This window comes from Augochlora pura, chromosome 7, assembly GCF_028453695.1.
Source record: "Augochlora pura isolate Apur16 chromosome 7, APUR_v2.2.1, whole genome shotgun sequence".
Lineage (NCBI taxonomy): Eukaryota > Metazoa > Arthropoda > Insecta > Hymenoptera > Halictidae > Augochlora > Augochlora pura.
The window spans coordinates 813,719-832,510 of record NC_135778.1 but is presented as its reverse complement, the minus strand read 5'-3'; the positions used below and the strand labels follow the sequence as shown (position 1 = coordinate 832,510).

At 45.5% G+C, this 18,792-nt stretch overlaps 1 protein-coding gene across 7 annotated transcripts in view; it reads left to right on the top strand.

The window, feature by feature from the left end:
* The window catches only part of LOC144473128 (uncharacterized), a 56,100-nt gene extending 39,444 nt beyond the window's left edge, over positions 1-16,656 (top strand). For 3 of the 7 annotated variants that reach the window (XM_078186735.1, XM_078186737.1, XM_078186736.1), the window contains 13 exons: positions 4,044-4,408; positions 4,514-4,745; positions 5,602-5,799; positions 5,886-6,089; positions 6,211-6,374; positions 6,608-9,598; positions 10,063-10,282; positions 11,478-12,317; positions 13,331-13,516; positions 14,128-14,643; positions 15,406-15,503; positions 15,674-15,854; positions 16,094-16,656. In XM_078186735.1, the coding sequence (XP_078042861.1) occupies positions 4,044-4,408; positions 4,514-4,745; positions 5,602-5,799; positions 5,886-6,089; positions 6,211-6,374; positions 6,608-9,598; positions 10,063-10,282; positions 11,478-12,317; positions 13,331-13,516; positions 14,128-14,643; positions 15,406-15,503; positions 15,674-15,854; positions 16,094-16,203 (6,305 nt within the window). In that variant the 3' untranslated portion in view covers positions 16,204-16,656. Of the gene's footprint in view, positions 1-4,043; positions 4,409-4,513; positions 4,746-5,601; positions 5,800-5,885; positions 6,090-6,210; positions 6,375-6,607; positions 9,599-10,062; positions 10,283-10,868; positions 11,185-11,477; positions 12,318-13,330; positions 13,517-14,127; positions 14,644-15,405; positions 15,504-15,673; positions 15,855-16,093 lie in introns of those variants that run through there. The other 4 variants (XM_078186738.1, XR_013494499.1, XR_013494498.1 and 1 more) reach the window with 4 other exon arrangements.
* The last annotated feature ends 2,136 nt before the right edge of the window (positions 16,657-18,792 follow it).

The following is an 18,792-nucleotide window of genomic DNA, read 5'->3' as shown; positions in this document are numbered from 1 at the left end:
TTCCCATCCCCTTTTGATAGGTCAGTTTCCGCGTTTCCCGTGTTCTCGCAAGCTTGACCGACGCTGTTCCGTGTATCGCGGTGTTGAGAGAAGACTCTCTCGGCCCGCCGTCCGCGGCGGCTCTTTCTCTCTTTCGGCCCGGTGCACACACTCGGAAACCACGTTATTTTTGTCGGCACGAATACCCGGCGCGTAGCCTAGTCCAGAGTCGCTAACCCAGGGAATTTAACCGCGTCTTCTTCGGGGAGTCGTCGCACCGAGTCGAGCCGGACACAAACGAACCGTCGTCCTCGAGGGACCGTACCCTCGCATCATTCTTCCGCCCTGTCATCGTTCGATCATCCCCGAAACTCATCTCTACGCCGCACACGCATTCGTTTCACCTCCATCTTTGACCGATCGGGATCTCCGCGCGACGACCTTCCTCCGTCAAAGGTACGAAATCGATTGGAATCTCACCGTTCCGGCGCGTGCTTCCTCGCGCTGTCTCGGTATCTCAATTTGTTTGTGTTCTCGTTATGGGCAGAGGCAGCCGCGCGATTCCCACGCGGAATGTGACAAATGTTTTTCGAAACTGTAGTTCAATGAGCACCGTATGTCTTTTCGCGAGGAAATGTTTTCGTTTTGACTGGCGACGGTGGTTGAGGGTGTGTTGGTTTGTGGTTGCTAGAATGAGAGAGAGAGAGAGAGTTGTCAAGCGTGAAAATAGCTTGCGAGATTGGTAACGGTAATGCGACGGAAAGATGCAGGTGGTTTGTTCATATTTCTTCGCGACTCGGTTCGCTTTCGTAATTAATGGACCGCCGGTCTTTGCGCGATTGGAACATTGTCTGCGTCTTATGCAAGACGTGGCAGCCGTGCGCGATTTTCTACCTTTTCCAAATCATATCTCGAGCGAACGAAATTCGTACGCTATTGTTCTTAGGTTCTTTGAAGCTTTTCACTTTTACCATAGCTGTATATAATATACTAGGGGTTTGTTTAATTCTTATTTATTGTAATTACTAGTTTATTATTAACGCGGCGTTATAATATAGAAAAATCAAATGCCGGAAACCAAGTTCTAAATGTGCTAAGGTCAAATGGCGAAAATTATATTCAGCGAAATATCATCGTCTATTTAACGTGTTGCAATTGGATTTGCTATTATCGAAGTTATAATAAAAGGACTGGAAATCGGTTCTGCGCGCTTGTTATTCATCAAATTCGCTACGGCACGAATCGGCCACTAAATTTCGCGCTCGGCGACCGCAATTTCGGTTAGATCTTGTTCGACTTATAAATTGCGGCCCAGTGCTCGATTTCCGTCGCGGTAGACTGTAGACGAACGACAGACACTATTTCTGTCGTCGATTAGGCTAGTGTGGAGTCGGTTACCGTCGGCTCACCGATTCCTGCGCCTTTCGTTTGTTTTCGGACATAATTCGCTTCGCGTGCATCGAGTAAGACAATTTTTTTCTTTATTCTTTTCTTTCGTCTATTCAAATGATTTAAATTTTTATTCTTTTCTTTCGTCTATTTAATTAATTTAAATTTTTATTATTTTCTTTCGGCTATCTAATTGCTTTAAATTTTTAATTTTTTGTTTCGTCTATTTAATTGCTTTAAATTTCTTCAATTTCTATTCTTTTGTTTCGGCTATTTAGTCGCTTCAAATTTTTATTCATTTCTTTCGTCTATTTCCGAGCAAAAAATTCCGCTGGATCAAAATTCGTCTCGGATTCCCGCGGCGCGCGACATTTCGCGAGCGGCTCGCGAATTCGGGACAGGTTGCCGCGGGTATCGCGGTCCAGATATGCCGAGGTGAATCCCCGTCTAAAGCCTCCGGCGGGCGAGCCTCTTGAATGCCGGCCAGGGAATGCGATTTCTTTCGATTATTATAAAGTGCGGGGATATTTGAACGGCCGTTCCATAAATGATGCATTGCAGTGTATTTTTGGGAAAGTTTGCAATACCATCTCTCTCTCCGGCCGACCGATTGCGAAACGGATACTTCCGCTCGGAGGCTCCGGGGGTGTGCGACACGATTATTCGGAACGCGAGCGTTCGACGCGCAATCGAGAAACTACAGCGCGATTGGAAGCGAACGTTAGCCTTGCAACAGTTGGATTTATTAACAGAGACGGAGCTTGAATTTTTTAAACAATTTATTACTGTATTTCTTGCAGCGTTAAATCATTTTTATTATTTTTGATTTAATTCTAATAATTGGACTTCATCGAGAAGATTGCATTTATTGAGCAGTAAAAAACCACGATGCTCTTTATATAAAACAATTTATTTCTTTAAGAAAATGAAATTTATTTTAAAAGAAAATTAAAGAATGTATTTAAATGATAGAATTAATTCTCTAAAAATAACTTTCGACGACAATTAAAAATGATTTAATTTTACCAAGAAATTCCGGTGCAACTTCGACATTCAATAATATGAAATGCAACTTTAAACGTTTGCACAATCATCGCATAATTATTTGCATTAAAATGTACATAATTCATTAGTAAACAATATGGATCACGTGGCAGTAGCACACCGAATGATTTCTCAGTCTAGTAAGCACAGGTGTGCGGAGTGAATAATTTGTGCGCTAATTGCATTCTCTGATATTCCCTCTAAGGAAGAATAGGGTAGCGATAAACCGAATAAAATGAACGAAAGGGTTACCATAATTTTGTTTCGAAAATTAATAAGGAATCCACCGTTGGTGTCGGTCTACCTGCGATTCGGAACCGAGGTGCCGCGGAATTCTCGTATACGACGGCGATTACACCATCGGCAACACGCGAATTCTAATTCCGGATTCGACGATTCTATTGCTAGCGTCGTGACATCGATTAAACCGGCCGCCTATTAATTAATCCGCGATTCGAACGAATAAATCGATCCGGGATTCGACGCTAACGAACTTTCACGACTCAGGAAACGAACGATTATTGGCGAGCGTCCGCTTGTAATTAAATAGAGTCTCGAAACGCCCGGTTTGTAATTCGGTCGTATCAGATTTATTGTAATTGATAAGCTGATTCAACGGTACTGCAACTTTCACGATATTCGTTTCATATTTCTGTAATAAATATACATATATAAAGATTCCATGGGTTCGTGATCAATTTGAGTCGGTGGTATGTTAAAAAATAATAGTTATTGATAAATTTGATATACTGAAAGATATTTAATAATAATATTATTAATGAATTTATTCTGTTAAAATATATCTAATAATGGATTTTTCAATGGAGGAGTAAGCTCCCAAGTCGAAGTAGTTTCAAAGCGTCGAAGAACGATGGAGATAATTAAGTTTGCGTAATCATAGTTATTTATACGTATTAAATGTAATTCTATTTAAATCGTCAAGGTTCTTTCGTCATTTTTTTTACCGTCGCCGTCTTATTCGGAGCTTAGGTCAATAAACCAGATACGCGCGGAATTCGAACTCAAATACGCCTACTTCTTCGTAGGAAAACAAATATGGTCGTTCGATGCATATCAGATTTTCCTCGCGCTCGTGCTCAGCAATGTATGGATAACTAGATTTTCAGAAACAATAATTATAGAACCGAGAGACACGTGAACATTAGAACAGGTAAAATACGCGATCGAAAGAGATATGCAATTTTCTTGTTGTTCTATTTGTGGTTATATTTAATATTTAATATTTGATATTTAATATTCAATGTTCAATAGTTATTATTCAATATGCAATATTCACTATTTAATACTCAACAATCCTTTAAAATATTCTATACTTCTCTATCACATTTATCTTATCTAAAATATATATATTATTTTTATTTTTAACAAACATAGAGATTAATATTTGAATCCAATTATAATATAATCAATACAATATTTCGTATCCACGATTTCGACCTTGGTCCTTCTCGCTGATCTATTCTTTACACTTTATCGATGGATTCGTCCCATATAGTAAATTAATAATAACAATATAAATTGCGCAAGAGTAAAGTAAAAGGAATTTCACCGGCCACAAGCCAGGGAAGAGTCATCGATCTATTGATAACTCGATTAATCATCGTTATTAGGTGGCTGGCCGAGGGAGGAGGCGAAAAAGGAGTTCGAGGGAGCCGGGGAAGTCGAGAGGGTGCTTGAACTAGTCGAAACTCAGCCCGTCGAAGGAGACATGCACGCGGCGAGCACCAGCAATAAACACTTCTCCTCGGAGAAGATGTCCGAGGCGGCCGGTGAGAATCAGGTGCTTACCAAGATGTCGCAGACCATCACCGAGTCATCGACTACCCAAACGACCACGAAAAAAGAGTTTATCTCGTCGACGATGTCCTCGACTTTGGCGAAGTCCGGTCAGGAGCCGACCGGCGTCTGCCTTAAAACAACCATCCACAGCACCGAGCAGTCGTCGTCGGAGAATGGAGCACCTCCTGTCATGCAGGTACAATACTAACGAATCTACTACAATTAAATGTCTAGTTCAATATATAATCCATTGCCTAGAATTTAAATTAAAATTTAATTTTGTTTCGTTTTCCTTGGGCAGTCGTACAAGGTCGAGGAACACGAAAAGATCATACAGGACCAGCCGGGTGAGATTCGACAGGAGAAAACGGTGGTGGTTTCTCAGGACGAGGAAGGTATCAAACGCGACGTGAAAGCGGCGTCGCAGGCGCCGAGACCGACCAGAAAATCTACGGCGCCGAGGTTCGTGTCGCCGATCACGGGAATGATCGTCGATCAAGGCAGCGACGTCGTCCTCGAAGGAATTATCGATGGTGAGATCACGCGAGTGCTTCTTCGTGTCACATGATATTAATAGCTGGACTACATACGAATTTTCCGATTACTTTCGTTCTAAAATTAATTCAGCTTAATAACGTGATTGTGACGGTTGTTATCACTGCCAAACGTATCGACTTCCGCGTTTATTTTTAATCGTTGCCTGTCTCACGGGTGAGGCTTTTAATTTATTCTTTGAAAAATTTAAGAGCAACCGATTTAATCTTAGTCGCCATGCATCGATCTCTTCTGAGTAATATTAAGAGAGAATTATCTAATAGAGGTATGCAAGGCTTGGGAATTCGTTTCAATTGTAGGACCGACTTGTCTGCGCGATTGCCAAAAGTGTCGGTCAGTGACAGCGAGCGTCGGACTATTTGAAAAGAGAAACAATCCTTTAGCCACGTGAATTATTGCTCTAGAGTTAGCCAATCACTGGTGACCCAAATTCGCGTCTCGAAGGTTAATATTTATCGTGCAATGCTATTGATCCTATGCATTCTTAACTATACCATCTAAACTTCGGTATAGGATAAGTTTCAAAATATAATAAGACCAAAAAATGTATATAATAAATATATATATAATAAAATATAAATATAATGGTCGATAGCATTTGTACAAGAATTTGTTAAGGCCTAATTGCCTAAGATTGTAATGGTCAGCTATTTTATATAATAAAAATGTCAGCGTTACATTCCGAAAGGTGTTTGACTCTCACTTTTGGCAACCGCCTTCTTTCTCTCTAGTTTTAATATTAAGAAAGATTTACCACCCACTAAATTCTTGTTGCAATAATTTTATCGCAAAGTTTAACGACTCGTTAATGTATTATTCAAACGTTTTCCGCAGGATATCCCCCGCCTTCAATCACATGGTCGAAGAATGGTCAGGAGCTGAAGTCGAGGGATGGGCTGATGATCAGCTACGCGCACAATCACATCCGGCTGGAACTGAAGAACGTGAATGTTAAGGACGCAGGCCGATACACCTGCACCGCGAGCAACGATGTTGGGTCAGCCAGTAGCACAGCCGATCTGGTTGTCAAAAGTAAGAACAAAGTATCAAATTGATTGTGGTGTAATTCAATTAATTATGGTAAACTTAAATTAATTGTAATGCAAAATGGTTTGCAGAAACAATATTCCCACCTGTATTCGGCAGAAGGCTTCAGGCTCAGGTGGTGAAACGTGGCGATCGCGTCAACATGGAGGTGGAAATTACAGGAACTCCGGAACCTACGGTTTCATGGTTCAAGGACGACATACCGATCAAGGAACGTCCGCCCGAGTTGAGAATGAAACAGCAAGGAAATTGTTACATGTTAATTATTGACAAAGGTAGAACATTGTTAAGGTTTTAACCATTTCCTATGAAAGAGACTTTATAATTTTAACAATTGTAAAATACAATGTAAATTTCTACCGAGTGATGCGATTCTAATTTGTATCGTTTAATTAGCTGAGATGCATCATTGCGGCAAGTACATGGTACGAGCGACAAATGCTGGCGGGGAAGCTCAGAGTATAGCCGATTTTGCTGTTTTCGAACCAACGCCTGACACGATGGTCGAAGTCCACAAAACCCTCATCTACGAGAACGTCCACGACAAGAAACAACTCCAGGTAATCATGTTGTCTTTATTATAAATTTAATAATACTGTACTAGGATACCAGGATTATTTCACCTATTAATAATTCTAGTATGTTGAAAACTTCGAGATCAATTTCCAGGAACATAATCGAAATCCACTAATATAATTCATATATACAATCCATGAGAACCACAGCTGTTCCACCAACACTGTTCTCATAAAATATAGTCACAGGTTTAAATTCTCTTGTATAATTTACCTAGTCCGACGCGAAGAAGAGCGAAGCGTTTTCGATGAAACAAACAAGCGGGCAGATACCGATCACAACGACGATCCAGCCGAGTCCGATAATAAAACCTCCGCCGTGCGTCTCGTCGACGTCGATGTCGGAAACCACGCGAACAGTGGAGAAGATCGAGAAGCCGGAAATGTCGCGTTCAGAAACGATCTCGTCGACTGTCGAATCACATCAAATGGAAACGAAGTCCGAGCAGAAGTACTACATGAAGCTAGAGCACAAGACGCCGCCGATCACCGAGATCAGAAAAGAGCCGGAATCGCTGTTGAAACAATTCATCCGGGAGGAGAAGACCGCCGAACCAAAGTCCACCAGTAGTCTGTTCGAAGAGAAGTCGACGATCGAAAACGAAAACATTGAGACGTCGACGATAGCGAAGAAAGACGCGTTGAGTTTCTTCGAGTCGATGACGAAGGATACGACGGTGGAGCCAGCGCCGAGGGGGCCAAAGGAAATGATCAAGTTGGTGGACGATACCGACGGCCACGAGGTCAAAGTCGGTAAGCTGACGAAGAACTACGAGAAGACGAGCTACCAGGAGGTGAAGAAGCCAGAGCCACGGCCGCCAGATATGCAGGCGACAAAAAAGGCGGTGCACGAGATCTTCACGAAGCTAGAGCAGGGCGGTGGTCCATCGAGAGGCGTCGACAACAAGCTGTTCGACTTCCCGTACGAGAGCTACAAGCCGACGCCGTTAGAGACGAAGAAAACGGTAGTGCAGGAAACGATTAGCTCAGGGTCCTCGTCCTTTAAAGGCTCCCTGATGATGTCGAAGATGGAGAGCAAATCGGAGAGCTCGGAGCTGTTGGCGAGCGGCTTCGACCTAAAACCGGAGCCGCCGCCGGAGATCGGCTACATGCCGAAGCCGGAGGAGATGGCGAAAAAAAAACGGCCTGACGTGTCGATCAAGGCGAAGCAGCTCCAGGAGTCCTTCGAGAAGACCCTGTCCCCCATCGACGCCCCGATTGGAGGCGTCAAGATCTTCCCGACAGCCTCTCCGCGAATCCCGGAAACCCCGAAACCCGCGCCGACATTTTCGATGCCGCCCCCACCGTTCGAGCTCGACAAGAAGGAGGTGGTCGAGGAGGTCTGCGTGAAGAGAGACGCGCACGAGAAGAAGGACTTCGTGCCTACGATGAGACCTACGTCACCCAGCAGACCGTGGTCCTCGTCTTCGGACGTGGAGACGAGGTCGCACGTGTCCACCGATCTGTCCGAGTACAGATGTCACTCGGCCGCCTCTAGTCATCAGGAGATCCTGCGGTCTTCCTCGCCGAGACCGTCGGCGGATGCGTTGGCCATGGAGAAGTCCTGGGCAAAAAAGTGTGCAGACTCATCTAGGAAGTCCTGGCCGCCGCAAGAGGACACCAAATTCAAGCAGGAGTGGCAGGTGCCGACGGAGGACTACAAGACCTCGACGAAGGAGTCCAGGCGGGAGGTGGAGGAGACGCCCGAAGGTGGAATCAAGAAGATAAGCACGGAGTCCTCGAGCAGTCTGGAGAGACGATCCTGGAGCTCGAAGCAGGAGACCACGGAGAAGCTGGCGAAGAGGGCGCCATCGCCACCGAAGACCCAGCCTATCATTTACAACGCCGAGACGATCAAAGTCGACCACATGGTGAACAAGATCGAGGAAAAGTCGATGTACGAGAAGTATTCGAGCGAGTGTGACATGAAGAAGTCGGAGATGTCGGAGAAGATCGAGCAATTTAGCTCGAAGAAGTGGTCGGCAGCGGATGATCTCAAGGCTCCGGGGCTGGTCAGGAGTGTGGAGCCGCCGAAGAAGCCCGCGGCTCCGGTCTATCATCCGCCCGAGCCGATTCCAACCACCGGGCAGATCATTCTGGAGCCTGGGCCGCCACCGGAGATTGGCTACATGCCGGGACCGGTGACGATGGAGAGGAAGGTGGAGAAGAGTTTCGAGGCGACACGAGAATATCAGCCGCCCAAGGCGGCTCCAGCGTCGATCCGGACCGTTTTCCCAGCACCTAAACGAGAAGAGCCCCCGGCTTTGCCTCCCAAGGATGTCCGAATGACCCCTCCGCCTCTGCCGGCCAAACAGCCGCCACCCGCAGAGCTCCTCGAGCCGTTCCCGTTCAAACCAGTCTCTGCGCCTCAGCCGGCAGCCAAAGCGCCGAAGGTACCTCCCCCGGCGACACCCACCAAGTTCGTGAAAGGCTCGTTCACTCAAGAGAGTGACTACGAGTCGGACATGGACGGCCATATGAAGGCAAAGTGGAGGCCCTACGAGAGCGATACCGACGAGCCACGCTACCGTAGAGTCCAGCCTCCGATTGTCACCCAGCCGACTAGGCCGAGGTCCACCGAACCCGAGCCCCTGCCTCCTTCAAAGTTCGAGGTCCCGCCGTCGCCCAGTAGCCAGTCTACGTCAACCATCAGCAAGGAGCACCTGGAGACTTGCAAGAAACAGAGCACCGTTAAGAGACAAGAAAAAGAGATCAAGCAGCAGCAGAAGTTCCAAGTGGTCCAGCCGGCTCCTATTGAGCTGAAGCCTGGCTCTCCTCCCATCTATGTCCAACCAGCTCCCAAGAGCCCCGCACCCAGGAGTCCCACAGTCAAGAAGCCCGAGTCCCCCAAATTCAAGGTGAAGAGCTTCCAGCAGGAGAGTGGTTACATGGCCGACACCGACGAACCTTTCCATCAGAAGAGCTCCGTCGCATCCATACAGAAGAGCTTCGGCAAGCATGAGTCCTCTTCCACCAGCTCCCATATGGAGTCTCGGTCGTCTTACTCGGAGAGTCGCTCGGAGTTCTTCCAGAGCAAGAGCTACGAGAGTCGTCAGCAACACCAAAAGACGGACTCGTTTGCTCCAGCGCCTGCTGCCACGATTCCCAAGCCTGCTCAGTCACCCGCCGGATATCAGCAGCACAGCTGCTTTATGGAAAAAAGCTACAGCTCCTCCGGCAGCTCCCCATCGAGATTCATGTCCACGAAGGTTCGATAGCGTGTCGTGTGTCAGTGCCCTCGCTTCTATTGTCCGTCATGGAACTAACACTTCGAGTCAACCCTGAGCGGTCGATTGTCTCTAGGCCAATCTTCGCAGGTCGTCGAGCATGATTGTTGTGAATTAGTGCTTGCATTTTAGTAGAATACAGACTCTGCTGCACCGATAGCGGATTAATCCAGATACTGTTTGCGTTTACGTGTGAATTATTCGGTTAGTTTCTAGTTCAGCCATTTGATTTTAGCAAAAATCAATTGCGAACATTGTCTCTAACAACTGCCATATTAAAATAAATTTTACAGTTTGTTACAATAGAGGAATTTTAACATTTTCAGAAGGCATTATTAACGATAGTCACGTGTGATAGCGGTCGTTGTTACTTTTGTGTTACCTGTATTAAGATGTCGCACAGTATGGTGAAATTATTTCAACAATGTTCTCTTACCGTTTTGCAGGAAACTATGTACTCCACGGACCAGTCACAGAAAAAATTGGAGACGTCGAAAAAGATTCTGCCACCATCTCCGAGTCCTTCGAAATTCGTGAAGAGTGAATATCGTGAAAGCGACTACGAGAGCGATTACGACGGCAGAATACCGCCCCTGTGGAAGCCGAGGGGCTACGAGAGCGACGATCAGTCTTTCAGACCTGTGAAACCTAGTCTCGCTGGTCCAGGTATTTACGAATCTCAATAAATTAGATCGTAATCTCTCTACCGATGTTATTAGTTGTTGGTCGAGTAATTGGACCTCTGAAAATCAAATATATTTCTATAAATTGCACTACTTCTTTTCGAGCATTTTCGGTCACTCTGTGCATTCTTTCGTTTATGGGTATCAATAATCCTTCTCAACAATTTCGCTGTTACACTTTGCTTAGCTCTGCAAACGTAGTACACTTATCTCTATTCTACTATAATTAGCTCACAGTAGCAGCGAGAATTGTTAATAGCTACAGTAGAACTTTATTTAAAACAAACTGGGGCAAAGAACTGAGACAATTTTTGTGCTATTGCAATTAAATTAAAAATTATTAAAAATAAACTAACTTTAGCTTGCAGAACTGGCAATGGTTTAATCGCGTACAGAAAAGCAATCTAGTTCCAAATGCAGTTCTACTGTAGAGACATGTAACGGGTGAACGGGTATCGCAGTCGCAACTAGATTCACCGAAAGAGAAAAGCTTTCGACGAAAGTCGCTAGAACACAACAGGTGTACATGTCACGGCAATGGGTCTCACGAATTTTCGACTTTTTTCCAGCTTACAACAAGTAGTCCTCCTGGCAAGCTTTCTTCCCCTCTCGTTGTTTACCTCGCAAGACAAGTTCTCCTCTCTTCCCGCTTCGCTTGCTTCTCTCTATTCTTCTCAGCCGCTCGAAGTACGTACTACAAGCCCTTCCCTGCTTTCTCTTCACCCCGCCAGCTCGTGGCTAACCCGCCTTCTTCTTCTTCTTCTTCTCTCTTCTACTTCTTCTTCTTCCACGTATGTCTCGCCTGTCTCACTGTCACGCTGGTTTCACCTTCGTTCTCGAAACAAAAAAGCAAAACGTTACACGAAAATCCGCAAAATCAGAAGAACCTGAAAAGGGGGGGGGGGGGGGGGGGGGGGGGATAGAAATCGAAGGGGCGCGTCATCGATCGAGAAAGCTACCCCCGGAAAAAACTGGACGCAAAAAAAGATGAACGCACGACGAACGCCGCCGATTGAAATTCGTTTGCTGAGACACGTCGATTCGATCCAACGTCGCGTGAAACCGGTCGGTCGATCGCCAGGTTGGCAACGCTCTCACCCTCTCTGTCCGCTTTCTTCGTCTCGGCGAGCCGGTCAGTCGATCACCGAGGTCAACCGGCGACTATTTTCTCCCGATAGGCAAGCCGAAGGAGTCGCCGGCGCTGCTGATCGAAGAGGTCTCGCTCGAGCAGAGATCGAAGGACTTGGCCAAGAGGGAGGAGAAACGCGCGGCAACACCGACCAAGACGAAGACGGTCCTCTTGCCAGGCTCGCCGCCGGAACTGGCGTACGCGCCGCCTCAGCCTCACCTGCAGCCTCGTCCGCAGCCTCAAGCCCATCGTCAGCCGCAGGTTCAGCCGCAGACGACCTACTACGAAGCTCGGTCGGGCGTGCCGTTCCACAATGCGATCGGCACGGAGACCAAGAAGACGGTCAGGATGGACGAGTCGACCGAGAACAGCCGCAGGATCGTGACGATGGAGCAGACCAGCCGTGTGATCAAGTTCGGCGACGGCCAGAAGACCAGCGGCGCCGCCGACTTTGCCAGCTTTGAGAAGCAGAGGCCCCATTACAAGGTGCCGGTTCCGAAGAAGTTCGTGCAGGGCCAGTTCCGGGAGTCCGACTACGAAAGCGACATCGACACCAGGATCAAGCCGAAGTGGGCGCCGCCTGACAGCGACACCGAAGAACCTAGGTACAGAAAGGTTCAGCCGCCCGCCGCCAAGTCGCCGAGGTCGTCGAGCGCGCCGGTCCGCCAGGAGCACGTGGTGTCGCCGATGGAGTTCGACCGAGGACCAGCTGCACCCGTCCTCAAGAGACAGACCTCGATGAGCCAGCTCAGGGACGAAAGTCGCAGAAAGACCGAGTCCGAGACCAGGATCAAGAGGGATTCCGAGGCGAGGCAGCAGGAGCTGAAGCCTGGCTCTCCGCCCGAGTTCGGGTTCGTTTCGAGGACCGATATGAAGAGGGCCGCCAACCGTAAGAATCTCGACAATGTCTCTGTTGCGCATGCTTTGTTGTCAGCGGCAGGATATGCTTTTCTTCTCTTTGTCGGACCGATTCGGCGAGGACTCGGCGAGGAACCGGTCACCGTCGTTCGCTCAGAAGAGTCGCGGAACGGACGTCCGTTCTATCCGGTTTCTAGGTTCTTCGAAAGGTGGAGGGAAGAACCACTATTGCTGTTTATTCCCTGGGATGTCACGTGAGTCTATCGGTAGCGTCTCCGACGAGCTGTTGACCGGAGTAAAGGTAGAGGGCAGCGTAATCGGCGCGACTAGTATTTTTGGTTATCCTGCTGCCCTCTACCTCCACTCTGATCGGCCATGTTACCGATACCGATGGACGTAGCGTGCCGTTTGAGGGGATGCATTTTCGATTAGATTTTTGAAACAATATATGAGCCGTGGAAAGCAGAAATGCTGTAAGTAAAGAAGTTTATTTCTGGATAACGAAGAACGAATGAAAAGTTATGCAAAACGCGGTAACGTGACAGATTGTTACAACTTTTTTACGCGAGGCACTTTCAAGCTTTAACTTAAAGGAATGAGAAAATCGACACCATTTTTGCTTTAACGTTAGATTTACAGAACTCGTCAAAATGGCGTGTTACTTTCTTTTCAATTGTTCAGAACAATACCAGTTATTAGTTGGAGCCAATAGTGCAACGTTCGTTGTTAAAAATTAAAATATATGTCGTATCGTTGCTTTTGTAAACTAATAGAAAATAGGTTTTTTGGTGGTCCGTAAATCTATCGTTAAACAGCTCGCATACAGACGGACAGAGTAGTCGATCGAAGACAATCGTTTCGTCGCGTTCACTACTGTCTCTTCCATTCTCCGGCTATAGCATTCCCATTCGCCTCGTCGGCGTATCGACATCGTCTTCTCACGATTAACTTTTCGTGTCTATCATTCTCCTCCTTCGCTTGCTCGTACACGCTGGCAAGATCGCTCTCGTCCCCCGTAACACGAAAACTCTGAAACATCCGCAGACGTCGCGTCGCGTCACATGAGCGACATGACCAGCAGCTTCAAGTCGAAAACCGAGAAATTCGTCAACGACATCCAGACGGATCTGAAGCAGGGCAAGCCGATCCTGAAGCATCCGGCCGACAGCCGACCAACCGAGGCCGACGAGCCGCGAACCTACAGAGAGGAATCACGACATTCCGAGCACGGTAAACATTTTAACAACACTAATTCGTACAGCGACGCGACAACAGTACAATTCGAAACTTGCGCGAGCTATAGTCCTCGCGCGAGAACAAGCTACTTTCGCATTTACGTATTCCCCCTCTTACGAATAAGAGGGGAAAGCTGCCTTCTTGTCGCGCGAGGACTATAGTTAGCATCGAGGGCGTTCTTCCGAAATTTTTCACGAATTTCACGCGGTTCTTTTCTTGTTTTTATGCCACAACTGACGCTACAGTTCACGAAGGAAAGGTAACTGAATAAATATAAATAATGGTAATATTATACGTACAATTATTAAATTGAAAAATGAATCATAGTTAAATATTCTAATGAAAATTACAATAGTAAATGAAAATATGTATAGACTGTATGATTGGTTCCATTGTTTTGCATATATTTTTTCATACATTTCTGCACTCTTTTCTATCCGTTAGTATCAAATGTACACTATAAACTGTATAACACATGACCGTAAGCGTTGAAACGATGCGAACCAGTTCCCGGAGAGGAATGAAATGTGAAAAAGAAAAGCGGAAATTTTTTGAATCGACGAACGCTGTAGCCTCCACGAAAATCTAACGAATAACGAACGCAGGAACGAAGCAAATCGATCCGGACACCGGGCTGATATACTTCAAATACGACTTCGGGTACGAGTTCGGGATCGTGTTGCCCGGCGAGGGGAAGAAAACGGTGAGCAGCGCGAACAGAACGATCCAAGGGCAGAGACGCGGCAGCGACATCGAGGTGCCGATCGTCCACGAGTTCACCACAAGAAAGGAGAACGGTTTCGCGAAGAGGAGCGGATCGACGAGCTCGTCGAGCCGGCCGGGCAAGTCGGCCAGCAAGTTCGGCACCTCGAAGACCGTGAAATGGGAGCCGACGTCGGAGAGCGAGTTCTCAGAGGCGGAGGACGTCCGGAACGCGAGAAAGAGGCAGACGGACGGCGGGAACGCCATGACAGCACCTAGTCTCCTGATACCCTGTTCGCCGTCGCCGTCCAGATGGGACCACACGACGCCCAGTCCGCTTTCCCTGAGCCCAAGCTTACCGAGCCTTTCCCCCAGATACAGTAGCGCCACTGGACCACCTAGCAACGTCGACTCTGCAGGTACTCGCCTGCTTCCGAGCTGCCCAACAACGGCCTTCGACTTTGCTTGCCCTATAGTTCAGAGTTCGGCATTATTTCAGTCCCTTCGAAACACTATAATACTTGATGGCTTTCACCTTTGCTCTTTGTGCTTACCTTTGATGGCTGTATGCAAGGCTGGTGAGACCTTTCTTATGCTTGGGTTTGTTTCTGTTATAGGTTGAGTGATATTTGTAGAAGAAACATTTCAAGTACTGTTTCAAATGAACAGATTCTTTACATTTAATCAGATCAATTAATTAAATTTTAATATCTTCGAAAACAAGTCCACAGTATTCTGATATAGTCTGCATGAAACAAAAATTTTTGCTAGGGAAATATTTTTAACACGGTCGACTTCGTCGTAATTATGCGGAAATCGTGCTTTAATTGAATCTTTAGCACCCTCTGCTTCGCTTTGTCGTAACGGAATGAAACCTGCTTTTCTTCGTGCTCTACCTCCAGCAACCTCGTTTTCTCGGCTTTGAATTTCGACCTTTCCACTTTGGTTCCTCGAGAACATTGCAAATTTGCTCTTCACGAATTTGTCACTACCTCCATTGTCTGCTCCACGGTTATGCTCGCTTCTGTTTCCAATTAATACTATTTTATACGCACTTTCCTCCGATGTGCAATGAACTTTCGTCTAAATATGCAATGAAATTTGTTATTCCGCGAGGTGCAACGCAAACGTAAAAACACGTTGAAAGAGGCTCGCGAGTTAAATCGAGCTGATTATTCTAGGATCGCCGTGGCCGACGACTAATGGAGTGGCCTCGAGCAAAGAAGTGATTCAACCTTATCTCGAAATACTACCGAAGAAAGCTCCTCTTTTCATCACGGTAAGATATTTGGAACTGTGTCTGGATCTGACTGTATATTTATTTTACAAGAAATAGTAAAAGTGAAAAAAATAAAAATTGAAAAGATATTAGAAAATATTTGAGGCATTATTATTATATTTCAAGCAGGGATTTCAATAATTTTAAACTGAAAAAAATTTCGATTGCAGCCGCTGAGGGACATCGCAGTGGTGAGCGGACAAACAGCAAGATTCGAGTGCATCGTTCAAGCGGAACCACAACCTAATATCTTATGGTCCAAGGACGGTAGAATCGTCGAGAATTCTTCGAGCTACGAAATCCACTACAGAAACGGCGTTTGTCGTCTGACTATAGTGCGAGCTTATCCCGGTACGTATTGTATACAGTGTTCACCCTACTACTAGTCAGAAATTTTTTCGAGAGTATTCTATCTATTTGCTGTAATCTGAACGGCTTTAATTATAATTATAAAACTTTCTTTGTCTCTCATAATGTCTTTTAAATACTGTTTCTGATAATGTTTTTTAAACATAGTTTAAGGAACACTATTTCCAAAATAAAAATGTCGCCAACGTGACGCTAACGGGAGCCTAATTTTCTGTTTGCAGAGGACGCTGGCATTTACGCGTGTACCGCGACGAACAGCTTAGGTTCGACAGTGACTTCGGCGACGTTGCAGGTGCCAGGTAACAGACGATCAGTATACGCGCCACTTTAATAATGGTCGAGAAGGGCTTTGAAAAGCAACCAAACATAAACGAATACAAAAAAAAACCAAACGCAACTCAATCTAATACGAAGGTGGTGGAAACATTGGGGCCTCTAACTCCGTTTGACCGTAATCACGATTCGCCTATTCACTGGTTTCATTGGTCCGTTGTGACGAACAACAAAAAGCACGGTCAATCGAATCGTTACCATTCGAAGAGATCTCGACGTAAAACGAAAAGCAATCGAACCGACGAATATCAAAGATAATCTCCCCGTCCGAGAAACTAACGAGATCGATCAGACTCCCACGAATATCCTAATAGAGCAGCTGTTCAGTTTCGACTGAACGAGAACAGAGAACAACGTACAGAGCTTCTCGAAGCGCAAAGACGTAAACACGACCGCGTCTCGCGTTGTTTTCGTTTTTTTTTTCTGGATGCGCGCGAACCTCTGCTGCATTTCAGTATGGTAACCGATCTTGCGACAGGGGCGAGGGGAACTAGTCATTCGTAAATAAATAGCGAGAAGTCGAAGAAACCGAATGAACTGCGGAAAACGATCCGGGATTGTCGGTGGAACGTGTTTAACGCTAGGCTCACGGATCACCGAATAAATTCTACATTTCCGAATAATAAAGTAAATGAAAAAATTTGAAGGCCGGGATTTCAACGGGTGCCGCGAACCTAGCGTCAACGAAATATGATCGGCCCGTAGTGAGCTTTCCTCGAATGCATTTTTCTGTCGTTGTTGCCGTGGAACGATTTGGACACGCTTTCTAAGTAGGTCGTTTTTTTTCTCTGTCTCTCTCTTTCCATGGTCCCGCCATCTTGATTCTTCATCGTCATCTTCTACCTCTTCTTCTTCTTCTTCTTGTTCAGCCTATCCTCCCTTGGACTCTCTGGCTCCTTCTTTCGCGGATATCCCCCTTTCTACTCTTTTGTTCAGCACGTAGTGTACGCATCCGTAAATATAGTCTTTCCTTGGTTTTTCTCTTATCTTTTCTTCCTCTCTTTATCTTTTCTTCGGACGCAGCCGCCGCTGCCGCCCCGTCGTAGCATGGAATCGCGATAATTTTCCTTTTGTTGATCGAGAGAACCTCTCGTGGCAACCGAGATCCGTCGCAAACGAAGCGGCGCGCAGTGTAACGAGTACGTGGACGTTCGGAACAAAATTCACGACCTCTAAAGCTAATTCATTGTCGACCTATGACCCTTAATATTTTTTTTAAAGAGTGCACAAAGATTAGAGTAAATTTCAAGCATCGTTTTTGACAACGAAAGGGAAAATTAGGTAAAAATTGTGAATAATATTGAAATCTGCGCTCCTTTGTTAATCCGTTAGGATACCAATAAGCCATAAATATTAGACTATTTTAACTTTTGTTCATCGTTCGTTACACCGCGCGTCGTTTCGACCGAACGGACGTCCTAATTCGAATTCAAACGAACGTCGAAGCGAAATAAACTTGAAAGTGTTCGGTTCGATTCGGTCGCAGGGAAATATCGAAGAGTTACCGTGATTCTGTTCGACGCTAGTCAAACTTCAGGCTTCGCGCGAGAGCAAGAGAATATTATTTATTTATAAGCGAGAATCGAATTAAAAAAGATTACAAAAAAAAACAAAAGAAACGGTTGCAGGAGAAGCGTTTTTGATTCGCGATAGTTGAGGTATCCTGTTCTTCTGTGATCGGTATATTGTGTCATTGGTCTGTACGTTCGGCGATCGAGAATCATCGAAACGGAAGAAGAACATCGGAGATCCGTCGTCTACATTGTCACACGACGTGTCTTAAGCAACAAATTATTATTGAGATATACTACTACTGTGTAAATAAACGTGTGCTTCCTCTGCAATACAAAAATCATGGGTATCTACGGTGTGATGAATTATTTTCTGCGGACCTTCGATCCCGTCCTCATATCGTTTCTCTTTCTCTCTCCCTCTCTCACTCTTTTTCTTTCTCTATTCTGTTGGCTGATTGTTCTCTGCTGATAGTACGGTTTTCACTTGCTGGAGCAAAGCAACGCTGGTTATGGTGCAGAATGGTAGGTTCTATTCGCTGATTTAGTGGGTGTTTGCATGATTAGAGTGTCTAACACGAAACTAATTGTTAACCAGATTAATTGTTTCTGTTTGTTAACCCCGAGTGCTTGCTGTCTCATTTCCTTAACACTTTGACGTACTTTAACATTGCAAATTTTTTTTTTCGAATTGTTTTAATGGACCAATAATAAAAAGTGTCCTTCAGCTCTCCCTATTTATTGGAGATTGTTTCAATCAATTAGCAGTTTATTTCATCTTGGTCTGGAAATATCTAAAACGTCTGAAAATTAAAGAATACAATTCAGTTTCCACTGATATTGTTCTATGCAGTGTATTTTAGGCGCAACAAATATACACGTTGTAACAGAAGATATTGTCGTAAATTTTGCATGTGCAATGTGTAATCTCCTTAATAGTATCCAGAGAATACTAACATATTTAATATATCTAGTAACCTGCGATAGTAGTTAGTATAAATCACAATAAACGATCATTATGCAGTGAAGCATCTTAAATGTCATAAATGTTTAATAATTAAAGCATATGCGAAAAG